At 34.8% G+C, this 24,617-nt stretch overlaps 1 protein-coding gene across 2 annotated transcripts in view; it reads right to left on the minus strand.

The window, feature by feature from the left end:
- LOC118762121 overlaps positions 1-24,617 on the minus strand; it is a 229,904-nt gene that overhangs the window by 120,469 nt on the left and 84,818 nt on the right. The window contains exons 2-3 of one of the 2 annotated variants that reach the window (XM_036500436.1): positions 19,483-20,154; positions 11,263-11,299 (exon numbers count right to left, since the gene is read on the minus strand). The exons of the other annotated variant lie outside the window; for it this stretch is intronic. Coding sequence (XP_036356329.1) covers positions 11,263-11,299; positions 19,483-20,146 — 701 coding nt within the window. The 5' untranslated portion in view covers positions 20,147-20,154. The remainder of the gene's footprint in view (positions 1-11,262; positions 11,300-19,482; positions 20,155-24,617) is intronic. 2 annotated transcript variants of the gene reach the window in all.

Below are 24,617 nucleotides of genomic sequence, written 5' to 3' on the forward strand. Positions count from 1 at the left end.
AGTGTCTTCTGCTATAGCCCCGGGCCGACCAATGCCTTGTGAGTGGATTTGGTAGACGGAAACTGAAAGAAGCCTGTCGTATATATATATATATGTGTGTGTGTTTTTGTGTCTGTGTTTGTCCCCCTAGCATCACTTGACAACCGATGCTGGTGTGTTTACTTCCCCGTCACTTAGCGGTCCGGCAAAAAAGAATAAGTACTGATATATCGATAGAATAAGTACTGGGCTTACAAAGAATAAGTCTCGGGGCGAGTTGCTCGATTAAAGGCGGTGCTCCAGCATGGCCGCAGTCAAATGACTGAAACAAGTAAAAGTGAAAAAGTGAAAATAATGTATATGACAGTTTAAAACGTTTTAAATTATTTAAAGCATCTAACGATTGTTTCACAGAAGAGTTGTCCCCATAATGAAATCCTATATTGATAAGCATTTATAGACAACGTTTCTGCTCTTCAGAGATATAAAATTTGGATTGTGTATAACATCGAATGATAGTTTTCTTTTCTAAAAATTGAAGTAAAACTATAAGAGGTTGTTTGTTTGAAAGATATATTAAAATTAAAAATTACTGCTTTTGATGAGTCTTTAAATCCGTGTACTCCTAATGTAGTTCTCAGGGGGATTCAAGGTGACACAGAGTGTGACAAGGCCGGCCCTTTGAAATACAGGTACAACTCATTTTTACCAGCTGAGAAATACAGGTACAACTCATTTTTACCAGCTGAGTGGACTGGAGCAATGAGAAATAAAGTGCCTTGCTCAAGGACTCAACGCGTCGGCGGGAATCGAACTCACGACCTCACAATCGTGAGCCGAATGCCCTCACCACTAAGCCACGCGCCTTCACTATGATGAACTAAATCTAGTACACATGTAGGATTTCTTTCGTTTACAGTTATTTAATTAACAAAGCAATCAAGTAAATTACCAATTTAACCACAATCTGTTAGGTATTTTTCAACACGACAATTTAGGTAAAGACACTGAACAGTCATTAAAAGATAATTACTAAACATAGGAGAGGTATAACTTATGTTTCATCTACTATTGTACCCAAACGAAAAAATACAATCACTCAATCTTGTTCTAAAGTTTCATATACTCGTATGGACGTGAAGTATGGAAAAAAAGCAACTTGAAGATTGGAGAATAAGGATTTGAGGAAGGACTTGTGCAAGCCTAGTCTAATATCTACACTGAAATTTAAGTTACTTTCCTCAAGTAGTAAATAATTATTGATTGAAATGCACCCTTGTATTTTGTTTACTGTGGATTGTTTGGAATTTTTACAGAGCATTACCCAGTATCGCTAAAATTCCGTGGGGAATGTTGTTCTTTGATTTTAGATAATGTGAGTAAAGCAAAGTGAGTGAGTAGATCCCTACTATCAAAGTTTGTGTACCGTTTATCCTGATAGATTTTATTCACTGTTAGAGATTTCAACGATCTCCCATACTCGGTAGTGTACTGAAGATTATACTATTGCCAAATTTCTCGTAAAGTGAAACATGAAAATGTATACATATATATATATATTATTATATATATATATATATATATATATATAATATATATATAATATATATATATATATAATATATATATATATATATATATTAATAATAATATATCATTATTAATATTAGGAAATCAATATCAAAACTCCTCAGAAAGATTTTAAAAATAATTGTTGTATTAGAAATATATAAATAAATAAATATAAATATGTATAAATATGTATAAGTATAAATATATAATGTATATGACAGTTTAAAAGTTTTGAATTAATTATTTAAAGCACCTTACGATCGTTTCACAGAATGTTGTCCCTATAATGAAATCCTATCTTTGATAAGTATTTATAGACAACGCTTCTGCTCTTCAGAGATATAAAATTTGGATTCTGTATAACATATCGAATGATAGTTTTTTTTTTTAAATTTGAAGTAAAACTATAAAATGATGTTTGTTTGAAAGATAAATCAAAATTAAAAATTACTGCTTTTGATGAGTCTTTAAATCCATATATACTTCCTTGGTTATTCTTCTTCAATAATCCATAATATTCATATGTAAAATCCGTTATATTATCTTGTATTCCAAATATAGTTCATATAGTTAGTTTAGAAGTGTGAAATTTGTATATACTTTAGTATGAGAATCTTGAAATTCACATGTCTTCCTGGTAATTCCTATGTAGCAATCCATAATGCTTTTGTTTTGGTAATTCCTCTGTAGCAATCCATAATACTTTTGTATAAAATTCATTATATTATCCGGTAATCCAAATATAGTTCATAATACAAAATCATTTAAAATTATATGTGAAGTTATAAAATTGATTTTTTATTACCCACAAGGGGCCAAGAAAGAGGGGACAATACAATCTGATTTTGGGGTCAGATGTGCGAATGATTATACAAAAAATGACATTAAAAATTTTACAAAAATAATAAAATATAATAAAATCGAATGGTAGGACAGATCGGAAGACATTACGGATGGCGTGAGGGCGGGTATAATTCGGACCCCACGAGCCCCGCCTCGCCATTGATACCTGAGATACATCCTGTTTCGCATTCATGAGGTTCCATCCACACGCAAAATCCATGCTACATTCTTCCATCGATTTTCAAACATTTTCACAGTCAGGCATTTTTTCTCTAGCCTTATTTTCCTTTTAAGGTGAAAGGTGAAGTAATTCACTAATTCAGGTCCAGAGATGAAAGTGCCTGGCTTTAAGCTTTTCAGCCTCCTTCTCCAAATTACCTCTCTCGCAATTGCTACTACGATGAGAAAACAATTCTTACCTTCTTTCGAAAGGAAATTAGGCGAGTCAATTTTTACTATAGACTCAGTCGATAGCTCTACTCTTCCTGCACTTGACAACAGTTGTTCAGCATAAACCCACACATCTGACTCCTCCGAACATTGAACAATAGCATGCGGGACGGTTTCCCTGTGCCCCGCACGCAACTTAGACAGGTCGAAGTGCCACAGCCACCATGCCTTGTGAGCTTGTTCCGAACAGGTAAGCCTCCTCTGTAACACTGCCATGCCAGAGACTTCTGAAAGTTGTCCAGGGTCTTCGGCCCGAATGTCTCCGGCGCATAGATCTGGGAATAAACCCGTTCTGCTGCCAGGTCGCGTAGACATTCGCCAGCAGGTGCTCGAACAAGTCTGGCATACTCTTATACAACTCATAGGATACACCATCCAGTTCCGGCGCCCTAACTGCGCCGCAGTCTGCCATAGCCTCAATTGCCTCCTCCGGCGTGATCGGCCCTTCACAGCACTCCGCGTCCCACCCCGATAGGCGCGGCAGCCCGGCGAGGAGTCCGTTAGGTCCCTCCTACTATCCGGTCCGCCGCCCCAACCAAAAAGCTGGGCGAAGAGCTCCTGAAAAGCCTCATATATCTCGGGCACGTCTATCAACTTACCTTGTTGGTTCGTCAAAGATCGGATTGTGGCATCATTACCACGTTGGGCTTCCACCACTCGGGCCCATCCTGCGGCCTTGATTCCCTCACAATTCACTGCCTGAAGCCTATCCCTGACAATGCAACCCATGTGTTTGGCTTCAAGGTACTGGTTTAACGCCAGTCTCTTGGCATTCAGCTGAGCCACAGAGCCAGTTTTCATTGCTTCCTCTAAATCCTTAACTAAAACTGATTCCCTCCTAACCTCTGTAGCCACTAAACCTTTGCTATATCTAATAGACTCAAATTTAATGTCTCGCTTGAGGGCATACCACCATTTATTATTAATAATGGAACCAGTTAATGCCCTCTGAATCAACATCTTAATCCGATCTCTTTACTCCTTAATCGCCAAAAGGGGCGTATTAAGTTCCCAGTAGCCGGAGCCCCTATTATATATCTTATCTATGTCAAGCTTACAGGTGACCGGAGGAAACTGTGGACACCTACCTATCTTTCTATCTGCTTTTCTAATTAACACTGTATCTAGGTATGACCTGGAAGATCCGTCGCTATTTGACCATGTCCACAATGGAGCGTTCGGATATTCCAGCCTATAAGGATCTGCTGGCTCAAAGCGGCTTAGCAGTTCCAGGAAGCAATGAATACATTTTCTATCTGTACAGGAACCAACATAATCTACGCGTGCCTCGCAAATTGTTTTTATAGTCTCCTAGCACAACTAAAGAATGTGATGTACCAAGAAACTTCTCCAGATTCCGAAAATACTCGCTTTGCCTAGTTGGCGTGGGTGCATAAATTGCAACCAGTGTTATAACTTTACTACGGCTGAACATCAAGTCCATGACGACCAGCCTACTGTCTGGATCTGAAAAAATTAACTTTTTCTCAGAAACCCGATTTTTTTAAAAAGGACAAACACCCCGCTCCCACTAAAAGGACTGCTAGGAGAGAAAAAAACTCTCATAGCCATCCAACTACTGGAGCAGATCTCTTGGCCCCCTTAAACGGGTTTCTGTAAGAATAATAACACCCAAATTATGCGACCTGATGTCATTAAGGAAGCGGCCTTGCTTCCAGCTTGACCTCAGGCCACGCACATTTATACAACCTACATGAATGTTTGACATTGCTTACCTTTGTATCAGTGGTTCGAGGTTCAATTCGTTCTCGTTTTCTTTCTCCTTTTCCCGAGCTCGTGGCGTATTTGGATGTATGCCCTCGTAAATATATGGAGAAAAATCCATTCTGAGAGGGCTTACGTCGTGAAAGAATTCGGACTTAATCCGTCCGTAATCCTTCCGGCCTATCTTGTAGATGAGAAAGCCTTTTGATGATGTTTTTTTCAACCCGTTTGGCAGATGAAATAGCTGCCAAACGGTTAATCAGTCTATTGTTCGATGCCTTGATGACCGTGTATGTATTTTCATTTTCATTCTCGTTTTTTCTTTCTTAAGTTCAGTTTAGTAGGGGCGGTCTGTGTTTTGTTTCCTTTTTTTTGGAAACAATCGACAATCCTCCTCTCTGTCTTTCTCTTCACCCCCTTCTGTCGATATTGTTGTTAACTCTACTTTCACTGTTGATGCTGGCGTTTCATTTGTTCTTCCTTCTAATACTTCTTCTTGTTCCTTTTCTTTCGGTTTACATTCCGACCTGATGTGGCCCTTCAACCCGCAGCTAAAACACCTTGGTTTTCTTCCTTCAACAAATACTATCAATCTTTCTTCTCCGCCGACATTTATACTTTCTGCAATCTCTTCGAGGGTTGCGACTTCTACTTGAATTACCATTGTCAAGCATTCTCCCTTCCAATTCTCCTCCTTTTTCACAGAGGCTTGGAGAATAGTTATTTTTTAATCCAGGCCCATCGTGATAGCATCCACTAAATAGGTGGCATCAACTTCAGGGAGGTTGTTGTTGACTTTCACCTTTGACGTTCTTCTTCCCATATATACGGAGAAAAGAACCACCACCTCCGTTCTGAGGGTCTCCGAGGAGTACTTCTTGGCTGCTTCCTCTGACCTAAACCTCACTTCGATCGTTCCAAATCTTTTGCCACGGTCAATGTACGTAATATCAGGTCAAATGGGTTTGAGGCATTTTTCCACAATTTTCTCCCCTGTTTTATATATCAACCCCCCCCCAATGTTGTAGGTTTTATACAAGATTCTCCTACAGTTAACTATGTCAGTTGTTTCTTCCGGAGTGGCCACTTGAATTTCAGGCCCCTCTTTTTTTAGTATTGGCATGTATCGTTGCAGATTGCTCCTCTTCGTGTTTAACTGGGTTTCTTTTCTTCCCGCTACCTCAGCGAACTTTTTGGCGACACTGCCGGTGATTTTTTTCTCTTCAAAAAATTTAATTCTCTCAGCGTCACTGCCGGTGAAATTCTTTCTTCACCTGCTTCAGACACAGGTGAGTATGAAAATAGTTCAAGCAAAGAAGTTTCCATTTTTATTTCACAAAATTGGCTTAAAAAGCCAAAAGATATAATAACAATAATTCCTCTCAGGTGGGGAATTTCAACAATCAGCTTCCAAAAAGCAAACAACAGTTGTTTTCAACAAAACACTAATAATTCACCACAGTACTTCAACCAAATAAAACAACAGGAGGATAGCACTAAGAAATATGAAGTTAAAAAATTATAAATTGGTCAAAATATTTCTTTTATATTTTTATTTTTATAATTGGAAGATGCCAATTAAAATTTCAGATTTTTAAATTCAATGCAATTATAACTGTCCATTTGTTATAGATTAGATATACCCGGGTCCTAATTCCAAGAATATATATTCAATCTTAATGTATAATTTATAATTTATGTCTTGTAAATTTACATATAGTCAAATAATTCTAATCAGTCTATCTATCTATCTATCTATCTATCTATCTATCTATCTATCTATCTATCTTCTATCTATCTATCTATCTATCTATCTATCTATCTATCTATCTATATACCTACCTACCTACCTACCTATCTATCTATCTATCTATCTATCTATCTATCTATCTATCTATCTATCTATCTATCTATCTTCTATCTATCTATCTATCTATCTATCTATCTATCTATCTATCTATCTATCTATCTATCTATCTATTTGTAAGTATCATCCTATATTTTAATATCACAAAAAAAGGAAGAATCTATATATATATATCTATTAATCCAAATCTTTATTAGATTTCCTATACTATTTAAAGGTTTTATAAAACCTATGTCTACATGTTGAAAGTGCTTCTGATTGACAATTTATTAAGTTCTTATGTTTATATATACAGTGATTCTTTCATACAGAGACGGAAACTATTAGATTTATGCGTGTATGTTATGGCTGAATCTATTATAGACCATTCCAATTTATAGTTAATTTTGTTTTTCTTTAGTTTATGTATATATGTAGCTAATGACATCGTATTGGTGGCTGTATTTAGCTTAAAGAGTATATATGCGCTAAAAATCTTTGCTTAAAGTTAACGAAACTACCTATATATATCTTACTTTGTGAATTATCAATTAATGTAACTCTGCATTTGTATATTACCTTAAATCTTCTACAATTGCCGTTTAAAGGACATAATATTTTATTTTTACATGAGCAGTTCTTATTTTTATAATTGTATTTCTGTTCAGCTGAATAGTGTCTACTATTGTTATGGTTATTTGTGGTGTATGCTATTATTGTTGAATTTATTGTAGTATTATTTATCGTAGAGTTAGATATATTTATTGCTTTTAAATTATTATTATTATTATTATTAGCTTGTGGCACGTTATCTAAGGCATTTTGTATATTTTCAGATGTATTGTAGTTAGAATTTTGCTTGTTTTTTTTTTATATTAATACAATTGTTAGGTATTCCAGTATTATTAGTTCTTCTTCTTCTTCTTCTTCTTCTTCTTCTTCTTCTTCTTCTTATTATTATTATTATTATTATTATTATTATCATCACTATTACAATCATTATCACTATTGTTATTATCATCGCCACTGTTATCATTATTACGGCTGTTTTTATATTTTTTAATTTTTCTTTTATTAGAACAGGCTATAATAGATCCTATGTTTGGTGTTGTAGAGAAGGATATTTAAATCGATGATCTATTAAATATATGATAATATTTATGATTCCTAGGACACCTTTTTTAACTATATTTAAAAACATTTTTGCTAGACCCTTAACATTTAATGAAAATGGAGGTGTGTACCAAATAATGTCTCTCATTCCACTATTATTAGGTAGTTTATTACTATTAGTTAGTGGTTTTTGGATTTGTATATTATTCATTGAGTATTTATTGTTAGTATTTTATTTAGTTCTTTGCCTGTCATTATTTTTTCTAGGTTTTTTATTGTATTGTATAGAAATTTCTTCATTTTTTATTAATTGCATATTGTTGTATTTAAGGTTATCTTTATTTCTTGTTTTAATATCGCATGTATTTTTGTTTAATTCCATTTGTGCTATGTAAATTTTTTGTTTAGTATCCTTTCTGTACTGAATATTTTGTTTGAATCCGCTAGTAGCTACAGCCTGATTGCAATAATTCGCATGATTATTAAAAATTTCTTCATTATAAGATAGGTCAGATATTCTAGTAGGTATACTATTTACAATACTTTTAAGTAATGATCTATGATGATTTGAATTAATATTAATATATTTAAAATATTCATTCGGTTTATGAAATGGAGAGTAGGTTGAATTATTAAGGTCTAAGGTTACGTCTAAAAAAGTGCTTTAGAATAACTTTCCTCAAATGTGATAGATAAGCCAAGATTTTTATAAACTTTTTGCAGTTTCTCTCTCATTCTTTCTATTTTTCTTTTAAATCTACCGTTATAGACAAGGAGTGCGTCATCTCTATACCATCCAAATACACCATATTGTAAACTACTATTAGACAAATTAGTCCAACCAAATCGGACATCGGAAGGATAAGTAAGAACATTTTAGATATAATTATACCTGTATTAAAGAAAAAACTAAATTATAACCTATGGTTTAGTACAAGAGAAGTAATACCTTGGTTCCATTTATTACTCAATAAGACAAACTTATCATTTTTACAATATGACACCAACAATTATTACGCATCAGTATCACCAATTTTAATAAATAAAGCTATAATTTTAGCCAAAAATAATACTGACATAACACCATCGGAAATTTGATGGGAGGATTGTCTATAAAATTTAAATTGGCATCTTCAAATTATAGAAATAAAAATATAAAAGATATATTTTGACCAGTTTATAATTTTATAACTTCCCATATAATTTGAAATATAATTTGATTTTGTATTATGAACTATATTTGGATTACCGGATAATATAATGAATTTTATACAAAAGTATTATGGATTGCTACAGAGGAATTACCAAAACAAAAGCATTATGGATTGCTACATAGGAATTACCAGGAAGACATGTGAATTTCAAGATTCTCATACTAAAGTATATACAAATTTACACTTCTAAGCTAACTATATGAACTATATTTGGAATACAAGATAATATAACGGATTTTACATATGAATATTATGGATTATTGAAGAAGAATAACCAAGGAAGTATATGTGGATTTAATGACTCATCAAAAGCAGTAATTTTTAATTTTAATTTATCTTTCAAACAAACATCATTTTATAGTTTTACTTCAAATTTAAAAAAAACCTATCATTCGATATGTTATACAGAATCCAAATTTTATATCTCTGAAGAGCAGAAGCGTTGTCTATAAATACTTATCAAAGATAGGATTTCATTATAGGGACAACTTTTCTGTGAAACAATCGTAAGATGCTTTAAATAATTAATTCAAAACTTTTAAACTGTCATATATATTATATAATTATACTTATACATATTTACATATATTTTTATACATATTTATATTTATTTATTTATATATTTTTAATACAACAATTATTTTTCAGATGTGTAAATCTTTCTGAGGTGTTTTGATATTTGTTTCCTAATATTAATAATGATATATATATATATATATATATATATATATATTATATATATATATATATATATATATATATATATATATATATATATATATATATTATATATATATATGTATACATTTTTATGTTTCACTTTACGACAAATTTGGCAATAGTATAATCTTCAGTACACTACCGAGTATGGGAGTTCGTTGAAAGCTCCAACAGTGAATAAAATCTATCAGGATAAACGGTACACAAACTGTGATAGTAGGGATCTACTCACTGACTTTGCTTTACTCAACATTATCTAAAAATCAAAGAACAACATTACCCACAGAATTTTAGCTCTGTAAATATTCCAAACACAGTAAACAAAATACAAGGGTGCATTTCAATAAATAATTATTTACTACTTGAGGAAAGTAACTTAAATTTCAGTGTAGATATTAGACTAGGCTTGCACAAGTCCTTCCTCAAATCCTTATTCTCCAATCGTCAAGTTGCTTTTTTTTCCATACTTCACGTCCATACGAGTATATGAAACTTTAGAACAAGATTGAGTGATTGTAATTTTTCGTTTGGGTACAATAGTAGATGAAACATAAGTTATACCTCTCCTATGGTTAGTAATTATCTTTTAATGACTGTTCAGTGTCTTTACCTAAATTGTCGTGTTGAAAAATACCTAACAGATTGTGGTTAAATTGGTAATTTACTTGATTGCTTTGTTAATTAAAGAACTGTAAACGAAAGAAATCCTACATGTGTACTAGATTTAGTTCATCATAGTGAAGGTGCGTGGCTTAGTGGTTAGGGCATTCGGCTCACGATTGTAAGGTTGTGAGTTCGATTCCCGCCGACGCGTTGAGCCCTTGAGCAAGGCACTTTATTTCTCGTTGCTCCAGTCCACTCAGCTGGCAAAAATGAGTTGTACCTGTATTTCAAAGGGCCTGCCATGTTAAACTCTGTGTCACCTTGAATCCCCCTGAGAACTACGTTAGGAGTACACGTGTCTGTGGATTGCTCAGTCACTTGTACTTTAATTTCACGAGCAAGCTGTTCTTTTGATCGTATCAGCTGGGACCCTCGTCGTCGTAACTGACGGAGTGCTCCTTAGTTCATCATATGTGTGAAGACAGGAATTCAGATCAATTCTCAGCAAATGAATTCTAAAAACGTGTTGTTTCTAAAGAACGTGCTACTCATTGACAATTACTAAAATGCAAATTTGGATTCAGAAAAATATCGAAAATATAGGCATGGTGAATTATGTAATCTATTGATTTCTTAAATAGTCACAAAGCATCGAGCTTGTTTTTGATGGGAAGCAATATTCTGAGGTGTTTACGGCTTTTCAAGAGTATTAGTGAAGTAGGTGGATTGAAATTCTTTCGTAGTAGATTTTGAAATTGCATTCTTGAAGGTTATTTTTCAGTGCAAAGAAATATGTAATATACAGACACACACACATACGCATATACACACACGCACATAAACACACACAAACACACACACACATACGCACACACACATATATATATATATAAACTGAAAATAAAATGAATTCCAAAAGACAAATCTATAAAATAAAATGAATTCTAAAATACAAATCTATAACTACATGATTAGTTTTAAAGAGTGTTCAGATGTACTCATGCATATATGCATGTACGTGTAAAAGTGCACAGACACTTTGATTCACATACACACATACACACACACACGCACAAATAACTGCAAAAGGCATACATAGAATTTCATCCACATGGAAATGCGCATACACTTACACACAATACTCACACACATACACACAAAAATAACTACAAAACGCAGACATAGCTGTTCTCTTACCTTGATAACTTTAGATTTTGCTGAACGGGAGACATTTCTGTAAAGATAAGATGAATATTAAATCCACTGTGAAAAATTTCAAAAACTCTTTTCAGTATACAAATTAAAGAGCAATTGGGTCAATTCATTCGATTAAAAATTGGTGCCCCAACATGGCCGCAGTCTAATGACTGAAACATGTAAAATGAAAAAAAAAAGAAATGTGGTTGGTGAGTTCTAGGTGTGTTGAATTTTCTCTAAAAGATTAAAATCGACTCAAGTATAATGAAAATAAATCGCATTTAATTATCTGAACGATGACTAGTATAAATGGTATAATGAACAGTAGGATATGAGGAAAGCAGTGATGGTTTGCTTCGACAACTAATGTGTATAAGCAATTGAAGGGTGGATCAAATTGGCTTACAGTGAAGAAGGAAAAAAATCTAATCTTTCCACTGTAACGAAATTGTGAAAAAGCTAGATTTTCAGCTGTCGTTTTATCTTTTATCATTTACTTGTTTCAATCATTAGACTGCAGCCATGCTGGGGCACCACCTTAAAGAATGTTTTAGTTGAATGATTTGATCCCAGTATTTATTTACTTTTTAAAGCCTGGTACCTATTCTGTCGGTTTTCTTGGGCGTAAACAAATCGGTTGTCAAACGGTGAGGGGGTAAACACAGACACAAAGACTCATATATATATATATATATATATTTAGGACTTGTTTCTTTCAGTTACCGTCTACCAAATGCACTCAAAAAGCTTTGGTTGGCCCGAGGCTGTAGAAGACACTTGTCCAGGATGCCACACACTGAGAAAAAATCAAGAGCGATGTGGTTAGGAATCAGACTCCTTACCAAACAGCCACGCCTGACCCTATGTTAAAAAACTCATAAATCATACATGTACTGAGTAATAATTATTTTTACCTAGAATGGGAACAATGTCTAGCTACTGAGAGTGTCTTATTTCAAGTAACGAATTATAATATCTTAATGTGGCAAGTGATATTGTTACTGCAGTGAAGTAAATCTCACTAGATTGATACTCATTGTTGCTGAAAATATTTTGGATATTTTGTTCAAAGCAAATATCACTAAGTATATATTTAAGCCACTAAGTAGATTTGTTTGTATCTTAGAATTCGATTCTGTTTTGGTGCTATTTCATGTAGTGTATGTCATTAGCTTTTCCTGAGAAAAGTATAGGCTTAATAACTCATCTTCTTAGATAAAGAGAGTTAAATACTTAATAATAGCTATTCAAAATAAATATTCTATTATTTGATAATTAGTTCTCTTCGTTTCACCATCATATAAAGTAAATAGTACTTTTCCAGTTTATTAATTCAATTCCTACCTGAGTCGACAGTGTTCAATACTTGTCTCTCCTCATTTGGTTTCCGTCTCTATACAGAGTAAATGACAACGATACGATACTTAGTTTATTTATTCAATCTTAATATAAAGACATTCAAACATGGCTGCAAATCGTTAACTACCCTATTAGATTCTGACCCACCATAGAATTATACCTTTTCTTTGTGTCTCTTTTACTAATTTTGTTTTCTAGTCATTATTTTATTCATCACCTGGGATTAAAGCATAACTAAGGTAAATAACATTTGCATTATTGATAAAGCGTTAGTAGCCAATGACCTGCTTCCTTCAATTAATTTTTATGTGTCATCACGTTCTTTAGAAGGACATCTTTGAAAAAGGTTATCAAGGTGTGTTGAGAATACTTTAGATTTCATGATTTTGTTTTTTCTTGTGTCTATGTAGGAATATATTATATCACGGCTTCCCCAAGTGAAAATAAGTAAAAATCAGTAGTAACTAGAAAGACAAAAGGAAAAAGAAAAACAGGTCGACAGTGGCCTTTATTTTTATATACTACCTATATTCAACTGAAGTGATTCGTTGAGACAAAATACCGGTAATGTACTGCTTCCCGATTAAATCACATTACCGGTAATTAGTTACACTCCGTTAAACCCGGGAAGGGGCCATTGTGATGAGAAGACAGCAATACTAATATGATTATCAGAAACACCATGCATAATCTGAGAGACTTTTGTTTTATATGTCTGTCAGATCACGAAACCACGTGTTATACACTTAATGGCAAATTAACGATGCTGTTCATTGCATTCTAATAGTTAGTGAAAACTTTTGATCTCAGCATACAAGCAGTCTAATAAAAACGTGATCAACTATACAATGATTCCACTGAATTTTACTTCATATTATACATTTACATATTTATAGCTATAGAAATTAAGTGTCATAAGACAGCAACACTGGCAACAAAATGTGAACTGTTTATATTTCAGCTACTTGAGGGGAATCTTCCCGACTAAGCTATCTTCAGACATTGAAATATCGATTTTCTTTTACTCGCCCTAAGCCTGTCGTGTCGTACGGTTAACTGGACCAATTACATTATTATTTCTTTCTTTTGAAAGAAATAATATCGTTCATCGACCCCTGAATGGTGAAAGCAGACATCCAGGAGAGATTTGAACAAAGAACGCAAATAGATTAGTACTGTTAATTTTGCTTTTATTCAGTTCGTCTACCATTTCTGCCATCTAATCAGTATTAGAATAACAACTAATTCGAAGACATATATATGAAGTTAATAGAAAAAAATCATTAAGAATATCATGCAACTTATAGGCATAGGAGTGGCTGTGTGGTAAGTAGCTTGCTTACGAACCACATGGTTCTAGGTTCAGTCCCACTGCGTGGCACCTTGGGCAAGTGTCTTTTACTATATTCTCGGGCCGACCAAAGCCTTGTGAGTGGATTTGGTAGACGGAAACTGAAAGAAGCCCGTCATAATATGTATGCATGTGTATATGTTTGTGTGTCTGTGTTTGTCCCCACAACATCGCTTGACAACCGATGCTGGTGTGATTACATTCCCCGTAACTTAGCGGTTCGGCAAAAAAGATCGATAGAATAAGAACTAGGCCTACAAAGAATAAGTCCTTGTGTCGATTTGCTCGACTAAAGGCGGTGCTCCAGCATGGCCACAGTCAAATGACTGAAACAAGTAAAAGAGTAAAAGAGTAACAGAGTAACTTAGTATTATCCGTTAACCATTAAAAACAAAAACAAAGAAATAACATTTTTATCATTCCTGTTGCAAGAATAACATGAAATTATCCAATTGACCGATGGCAATTCTAAATTGTGCCCTTAACAATGCGCAAGAAAAACTAAACTATTCAGCACTTTCTGCTTATCATAACAGTCTTTTGTCAATGATTCAATATTATATGAGAAGTAGATTTACTTAGCCAAATGGTATATCGTGGATATCCGCAATGAAATGTTTAAATAAACACAATGAGAAGAAATACAAATCACTATACATTAAAGTTTCTAAACAGTCTGTAGCTGCTGATTACCATTATAACATTAGTGAATTGATTAGAGAGGCACGCCTAGCCGCATTCCATGAAAAATTACATAATGCGCGTCACGGTTTTCGTTAAATTAAAATCGATAAGTAATTTATTACATGGTGATTTCATGAACTGTTTGGTGATATCAGTAGCGAAAATTTCGGGACAAAGTGAATAAAACTATAAGTAAAATACTCAAATTTCGCTAGAATATATAATATACATATGATATCTTTTTTCTATTATATTGTTTATATAGCCGTACATGTTTACAACACGTAACTAAGAGTGACGGCTCTCAATTCTATAGAAAATCTACAGAATATCTGAAAATGAAATCAAAATACTGTTAGCATACGGTTGGATAACATTGACTTAATAAACTTAATAAATACATACATACGTACGTAGATGCGTATGTATACACACACACACAAACACACATGTATGTATGTATGTATGTATGTATGTATGTATGTATGTATGTATGTATGTATGTATGTATGTATCTAATTATCTATATATCTATATAAGATTCGGAAAGCTCATTTATTCGGTATGTAAAATGTGATTGACAATGTAAAGCAGATACGAAATATTGTAATTCGCCTCTGTATGGAAATGCTGTGTCCTGTTTTTTTTTATGTTGATATCATCATTATTCATTCATTCTTGAAACGCAAGGTGTAAAATATTTAGAAGAATGGAATGAAAAATGCGCAGTAGCCTCTAGCATTCTATCAGGTTGAGTAAAAGGAAGCAACGCTTTGGACCATGAAGAATTTGTAGCGGATTTTTGCAGAGTTCTGAAAAGAAAACTTTTCGCAATTATCTGATAATACAGACATAGACTTGTTCAAATGCATCAATAAGTTAACATAGATATTTTTCTCACTTTTGTTACAATCATCTGCAATGGAATGTCAAAGTGCAGCATTCGAGCAACTTTGTTATTCAACTTCAAAAAAGGACGTAAAGCAGCTGAAACTGCTCCCGATATCAACGAAATATTTGGTGAAGAAATGACCAGTGGGTGGTCAACTCGAAAATGGTTTAAACGATTTCGCAGTGGAGACCTGAGCCTTGAAGACCGTGAGCGTAGCGGACGCCCATCTGTCATCGTTGATGGTGAATTAAAGACCGTCATTGAGACAGATCCACGTAAAACCACCCGAGAACTGGCAAAAGAACTTCAAATTAGCCAGAAAACTACCTGCAACGTTGCATGCGATCGGAAAATTAAAAAAAGTGGAATCAAAAATGTGCAATCGCTCTCGAGCATTCTATCAGGTGGAGTGAAAGGTAAGCAAGCAACGATTTGGACCATGAAGAATATTTTTAAAACATTTTTTTGAAATTGTCTGATAATACAAATGGCTACCACACAATTTGAATGAAAATCAGAAAATGCGCAGATATTAAATTTGCTCGTCGTTTCTTCTCCGTCATCAGACCGATCCATTTCTCGACCGTATTGTAACCTGCGATGAAAAGTGGATTCTTTACAATTTTGGTTGGACCAAGATGGAGCACCGAAAACCTTCCCTAATCCCGAGCTCTTCAAAAAGAAGGTTATGGTTACTGTTTGGAGGTGTACTGCTGGACTCCTGCACTATGACTTCTTAAAACCCGGAAAAGCCATTACTACAGAAACTTATTGCCATGAAATAGCCACAATGAACGAAAATCTGCTACTCCTCCGTCTCAGACTGGTCAAAAGAAGAGAGCAAATAATTCCACGCTCCATTAATGGGGGGAGCTTGGCTACGAAGTTCTTCCCACACAGCTCATTCCCCAGATGTTTCTCCTACTGACTACCACTTTTTCAAGTATCTTGATGGTTTCCTGCGAGAGAAGGAGCTAAAAAAATCAAACCGATGCTGAAAGTTCGTTCAAAGAGTTCAACAACTCCAGAACTCCAGATCGTTATGTTACCAGAATAAACAAACGTGTAACCCATTGGCAAAAAATGTGTTGATGGTAATGATACTTTGATGAATAAAATTTCCGCATTGTTGAATTTCATTGCGACGAATTTCCTGTTTCAAAACGTTGCTTACGTTTTACTCAGCCTGATATAATTTCAAAATTACATGGAATTTATGATTCGAATTAGCAGTAACCTATAATTAGTCTTATGGTTGTCACTACTTTATCGTTAAAGATGGTTTGTTTCCGAATCTGGCCTTTATAATTATTTTCTATAATTTACTTGTTTCAGTCATTACACTGTGGTCATGGTGGAGCGCCGCCATAAGAAATTTTTGTCGAACGATTCGAGCACAAAACTTATTTTTCCTTTTAAGCCTGGGATATATTCTACCGTCTCATTTGCCGAACCACTAAGTTACGGGGACGTAAACAAATCAACACCGGTTGTCAAGCAGTAGTTGGGACAAACAGACACAAAGACGCACACACTCCCACATGCATATATATATATATATATATAACTTAGAATAACTTAGAAAGGTTTTGGCCAGTATTGGCCCAGGCCATGTCTAACTTAATAGCACCACCTGGCATATATTTGCCTAACAGTGGTTTTATCTCTAATTGAATATAATATATATATATATATATATAAATTTTAATTTTCTTAGAGATTTGAACAACACACACACATACACTCACACATACACACACACACACACACACACACACACACACACACACACACACACACACACACACACACACACATATATATATATATATATATATATATATATATATAGCCAACGGGCTACTTAGTTTCCATCTACCAAATTCACTCCCAAGTGTGTCCTTCAAAGAAAAGTAGCGTCACCTACAAATTCAGTCACATGAGTGAAACTGAACCCGAACCATATGGTTGTGAAGCAAACTTCTTACGACACAGCTACGCTTGCGCCGTTCATTGTAGAAAAATGTCATAGAAAGCGCAGTCTACCTTCCAGACACAATATTTTGCTGGAAGCATTTCGGTTTATATAATGAGTCTAATGCCGAAGGAAAAGCGTGACATATACACCTTTTATTTTCCATTTTAAAATCTCAGATATCTGGCTGTTTAGAAGAAAATAGCAACACTATTAGTTCTGTTATTATATCGTAGACGATAGAATAAGTATTAATAGTTATCGCCAAGCTAACATGGGAGTCCAGAAAAATAGGAGGAATCCTGCTGTTGATTAGCTCCAAGAGGTTAGCTATGTGACACACAAACCTGTGTCCATTATAACCTTCGAACAGGGGAGGTCAGCAGCTTCCCCTTGCTGGTCTGGCATCCACAGACTAGTTTCGAGGTGCTTGCCTCTTGTCAATGTGGAGTAGCCGAACCAGCAGGCGTCACTGCTGATCGACTATTCGGAGGATTATTTACCTATATTCAGTGGAATAGATTCACTGGTTTTCAAAAATAGAAATATTATTTCTAATTCTCTCTAAAGGAGACAATGGCAGCGATACTGGATATTAATAGTTATCGCCAAGCTAACATGGTAGTCCAGAAAAACAGGACGAATGCTGCCGTTGATTAACTCCAAGAGGCCATCGCCTCTAGCTAGCTATGTGACACACAACCCTAAATTCCACGGAATAATGACTGAAACAAATAAAAGATTAAAAAATAGTTGCTAGGGGTGTAGAAATTCTGTTATGCTTTTTGGAAAAATGTCTTTGGTATGTTTGGTATGTCTTTGGTATGTGAGCTGGCAGAAACGCTAGTCCGTCGGCCGAAATGCTTCACAGTATTTTGTCTGTCTTTACGTTCTGAGTTCAAATTCTGCCGAGGTCGACTTTGTCTTTCATCCTTTCGGGGTCGATTAAATAAGTACCAGTTACGCACTGGGGTCGATGTAATCGACTTAATCCGTGTGTCTATCCTTGTTTGTCCCCTCTGTGTTTATCCCCTTGTGGGTAGTAAAGAAATAGGTACGTTTCTCACTTTTTGTTAGAACCATTTCAGCATTTCTCTAATTTCCTCATAATTAAATCGATTTTATGATTCATGGTAGCACGAACCTATAATTAGTTTTAAGATGTTCACAACTCTATTGACATCATTGGTTTGTTTCCAAATTCAACCTTTAGTATTCAAACTGTCCATTGTGAAAGAATTTGTTAGAAAGCTAAATCTACCATCCAGATGCAATATTTTGTGGGAAAAACTTCGATTCATATAATGCATCTAATATCTGAAAGAAGCATGAAATTCACTATGACAATTTTTATTTCTCATTACGTCATTGTCAGAAGTATTCATTTAATAACTATTTTAGTGGGAAATAAGATACCATAATATCAGATATGTTGCCATTATAAAGAAAAGAAAAACGAAAAACAAAAAAAAATAGTTGCTGAGTTACGTTCTTCGGGAAAAATATCTTTGGTTCGTTTCTGACTCTCTTTTAAAACTGCTTAAATCTTTCAAATAATCTTCACGGGACCTGTAGATATGTGATATCCCGTTTCATTGTTGTTATCCATCCAAATTACTAATTCGATGTAAGAAATATTTCATTAAAACTATTATAGCATAAAATAATACTTGGAACAGTACATGTTATTTCTTGACAGTTTCCATATTTCTTGTTAGAAGTAGCAAACACTGTTCTGCCAATAGATATTTAGGAAAGACATTTCGGGAGAAGGCCCATAATTTCGTGTGACAAACGGATTTCACTGCTTGGTGGACAAATATACAAAGAAACAAAAGAGACGAAAAAGAAATAGTTAAGAAAAAGACTATTAAAACATTGACTGAATTGATGAAACGAAGCTGAATTTAAGCATAAAAATTTTATATTGGTTGAAAGAGAAAAAAAATCAGAACTTACTATTCAACTTTCTATACTCCGAGGCAATTGTTTTGCATTCCTCTTCCGCAACCTCGTCGTCCTTATTTTCCTGCTCTTGCTCCTGCTCCGGTTCTTCCTCATTCTCTTCTTCTCCGTTCTTCTTATCATCGTCCCCTACCTCATCTTCATTTTCCTTTATGTAATTATGTAATACAGTATCCTTAATAAATTTTTGAGCTTCTTTCTGCCCTTCACTGTTATGCTTCAATGCAGTCGATACAGTTTTTCTCTGCGGTGATCGTGGAGAGCCGTTATTTTTACATTTGATTTTGTTGACTCCAAAATTTGACCCATATGCTCGATGAGTTACTTTCCCATTTCGAAGTTCGACAGTATCAGCAAGAGGTCTCGATTCTAATTGCTTGCATATCTGGTTTACACGACCAAACCTTTCGGTCGGAACTCTTGGCGAACAACTATCATTTCTAGGAAGAGGTCGAGGCGGTTTTGGAACCCTATTTGTTGAGGAATGGGAATGCTCAGTAATCCTTACAGGTTTTGGGTTTTCTTCGAATATATCTTGGTCGGATGTATTCATTTTAAAAATTATTTTGGTAGAAAATAAGATACAATGATATTTTCTCAAAAATTCCTTTTTGTATTTCTTATTTTTGATTGCACGGTTATTTATACCTGTTTTCATCCAGGATTCTGCAAATAATAACAACAGAAATAATAATAATAATAATAATAATAATAATATAATAATAATAATAATAATAATAATAATAATAATAATAAGATCAACTAATGATTAATAAAGCCATAACTGAAGACAACCACAGAAAGAAGAAAGGCCTCAGTATGGCCGGGATCGACCACAAAAAGGCGTTTGATAGCATCCCGCCATTAACAAAGTAGCAGCAACAATTATAAAATTCATAGGACACTCTATGAATAAATGGCAAACAGTTCTCCAGCTCCAAACAAAAGAGGGACTCATGAAAACCAAAGCCACCCCCATTAGAAGAGGAATATTCCTGGGAGACACGCTCTCTCCACTCCTTTTCTGCTTGGCACTGATATTCTAAATAGAACTGGATGCGGATATAAATGTTACGGCAAAACGATCAGCCACCTTTTATATATAGATAACCTAAAACTATACGCTGCAAATGACAAACAGCTGGAAACACTATTAAAGACAGTTCATGGATTTACCAAAGAAATAGATATGAAATTTGGATTAGAAAAATGCGCCGAAGTAACCCTGAAAAGAGGAAAACTAGTTAAGAGTAGCAACATCACACTAGATAAAACCAATGAAATAAAAGAATTAGACCAAAGCCAAACTTACAAATACTCAGGAATCCATGAACTAGATAAGACACAACACACACAAATAAAAAAAAAAATAAAAAAAGAATATTATAGACGAGTTAGATCAATACTAAAAACAGAGCTCAATGCTAAAAACAAGATAATAGGTATTAACACTTTAGCTGTCCCAGTTATAAGTTATAGCTACAATATCCTTAACTGGACACTAAATGAACTGACCAAAACAAATAGGAAAACAAGAAAAATAATGACAGGATCTAGGATGCATCACCCAAAATCTGACATAGAAAGACTATATATACAACGTATAGAAGGTGGTAGAGGCCTTATACAGCTGGAAAACTACTATAAAATAACCACCATAGGACTGCAAAAATATCTACTTCAGACGGAAGGAAAACTTATACAAATAGCGGCAAAACACGAGCAAAACAAAAAACTGTTATCAGCATTTAAGGAAGCTGACAAATACAAACAAGAAATCATAGCACCTAACAAATATAAAGAAGATGAAGAAGATGAAGAAACAACAAAATCTATAAAACAAATGAAATCCAAACTAAAACTAGAACAGCAAAGAACCATGATAAAACGATGGCAAGAAAAGCCCCTTCATAGTAAATACTGGACTAAACTAAATACAAAAGAAATAGACAAAGAAAAATCCCAGCAATGGTTGAGAAGCTCAGGACTCAAAGCAGAGACGGAGGGATTTTTAATTGCAGCACAAGACCAAAGCCTCCCCACCAGAAATTACCAAAAACATGTAATGAAAAGAAATATAACAAGTAACTGCAGAATATGTGGAGATGGACAAGAAACAATATATCATATTATCTCTAGCTGCCCAGTCCTGGTTAAGAAGGAATATATTCACAGACATGACAGTGTTGGAACCTACATACACTGGAAGCTATGCCAACATTATGGAATAACAACAGAAAAAAGATGGTATAGGCACAAACCAGAAAAGGTGAAAGCAACCATACTCTGGGATATGCCGAGAAATTAAGGCCAACAGACCAGATATAGTTGTCAGAGATCATGAAGAAAAAAAATGCTTTCTAATTGATGTATCAATACCGGCAGATGACAACGTGTCTCTAAAAGAAATGGAGAAACTTTCGAAATACAAAGACCTGGAAATAGAGGTAACCAGAATGTGGCATCTAAAAACAGAAACGATTCCTATCATAGTAGGTGCATTAGGCATGATAAAAAAATATTCAGACAAATACATAACAAAAACACTAGGACTTACAAACACATATAACATACAGAAAATTGCACTACTAGGCACTGCACACATCCTACGCAGAACACTTTCCATACAATAACCATCAGAGCATCACAACATATCACAGCACATACCCAAGGCACACAGAGCTGCGCTCGGTAGTGAAGTGAAAGCACGCTATAAAAATAAAACTACTGAATAATAATAATAATAATAATAGTAATAATAATAATAATAATAATAATAATAATAATAATAAGATTATTATTAAAGATTAGAAAACGGCAACAGTCCCACAAAAAGCCTTCTTGGCAAGAGCGTCTGCAACAACAAATTAAAATATTTAGATCTGACATTGAATATTTGAAAAACCTAAGGCTAACAAGACTACCAAACCTACAAAAACCCAAAATTACTGAAAAAATACAATATGAAAACTATACTTGATATTGATGCCACCATAGAAACCATCAAACAAAAGGTATCTGCCAAAGCTGCCCGCATAGCGAGGTATGAAAAGCGTGTTAGATTTTTCAAGGACAACAACATGTTCAAAAATAACACCAAGAATTTTTACAGGAAGATAGGAAAAACAGCGTTTGCTGCAGGGTCTGTACCATCAAAAGAAGAAGTGCAGAGATTTTGGAATAAAATCTGGGCAGAAGAAAAAACACACAACGAAAAGGCCCCCTGGATTGACAGAATATCTACAGAACTGGACCCCTTAGAAGAGCAAAAGTGGGAGGGTGTCAAGGTAGAGGATATAAGATCTGCTCTCAGGAGGTCAAGCAAATGGAAGTCTCCAGGAAAGGATAAAATTCCTAACTTCTGGCTGAATGCCTTCCCAGAGAGCCATGAACTGCTAACAGAACTGTACAATGATGTTTTGCAACACCCTAGTAGGATGCCTCCTTGGCTAGTTAATGGGTTAACATTCCTGCTTCCAAAAAGTGAAGAAACAAATGAACCAAAAAACTATAGACCCATAACCTGCTTAACAACTATGTACAAAACACTAACATCTGTCCTGACGGAATATACCTATAGTTTTTTAACAGACAGCAGCATATTCCCTAATGAACAGAAAGGATGTAAACGTGGATCCTACGGCTGTAAAGACCAACTACACATCAATAAGATGATCTTAGAAGATTGTCACAAACGACACAAAAACTTATCAATAGCCTGGATAGACTATAAAAAGGCTTTTGATAGCCTACCACATAGCTGGATTAGGAAATGCCTTGAAATGTATAAGATAGCACCAACTCTGCGAAACTTCTTGACTGTAAGTATGAGATCATGGAGAACCACACTAACTCTGAACAGTGACAGTGAATCCCTAAATGCTGGTGATGTAAAAATTTCGTGTGGCATTATCCAGGGTGACTCATTGTCACCACTCCTCTTTTGTTTATCCTTAATACCTGTCTCAAAGCTGCTCAATGACGCGCAGTACGGGTATAAAATGTTTGATAAAAATATAAATCATCTCGTTTACATGGATGATTTAAAGCTTTTTGCAAAAAATGATCAACAACTCAAGGGCTTACTAGCGATAGTCAAACAATTCAGTGACGACATCAGAATGCAATTCGGCCTCGATAAATGTGCAAAGGCTACCTTTATCAAAGGAAAAATGACAGAAACATCTAACGTTAACCTTGACCAACAGAATGTCATAAAAGAACTAGACCCAGCGGAGAGCTACAAGTACCTAGGGGTAATTGAAGGGAACGGAATAAGGCATTAGAGATGAAGGAAAGGATCAGGAGAGAATGCTATCGAAGAGTGAGAGCAATACTCAAGACAGAGCTGAATGCAAGAAACAGGATCGAAGCAATCAATGCATTAGCTATACCAGTCGTGACTTACAGTTTCAATATTGTTAACTGGTCAATTACTGAAATATGTCAGCTCGACAGAAAAATAAGGAAACTGTTGACAATGCATAGAATGCACAACCCTAAGGCAGATACAGAACGACTTTATCTGCCAAGAAAAGAGGGAGGCCGTGGTCTTTGGCAACTGGCAATAACAATGAAGATTGCTACAATTGGCCTAGACACCTACCTGAAAAACTCTGAGGACTGGATGTTAAAACTTGTCTCAAAACATGAAAACAAGAAAGCATCATACTCAGTCACAAAAGAGGCAAAGGAATATCTAAGTGAATTCCGAATACAACCAATTTCGGAATTAGAGATAGATATACAAGAAACAAGCACAGAAAAAGCTAGGCGCATGAAAACCCGTGCCAAAACTGCGGCCTTAGATATTCTGAATAATAAATGGCAAGAAAAACCTCTCTATGGCAAATACCCAAAGAGAGCGAATAATGCAGATATCGACAAAGCCCTGACCCATCAATGGCTAATGGCCTCTGGCTTAAAATCTGAAACAGAGGGGTTTATCATAGCAGCTCAAGATCAATGCCTACCAACAAGAAACTACCAGGCCAACATATTAAATATCAGAAGCAGTCCAACGTGTCGTGTATGCAAGCAACAAAATGAAACCATTGACCATGTGGTCTCCAAGTGCAGTCTTCTAGCGCCTACAGAGTATCTCAACAGGCACGATAGAGCTGCACAAT

This window comes from Octopus sinensis, linkage group LG2, assembly GCF_006345805.1.
Source record: "Octopus sinensis linkage group LG2, ASM634580v1, whole genome shotgun sequence".
Lineage (NCBI taxonomy): Eukaryota > Metazoa > Mollusca > Cephalopoda > Octopoda > Octopodidae > Octopus > Octopus sinensis.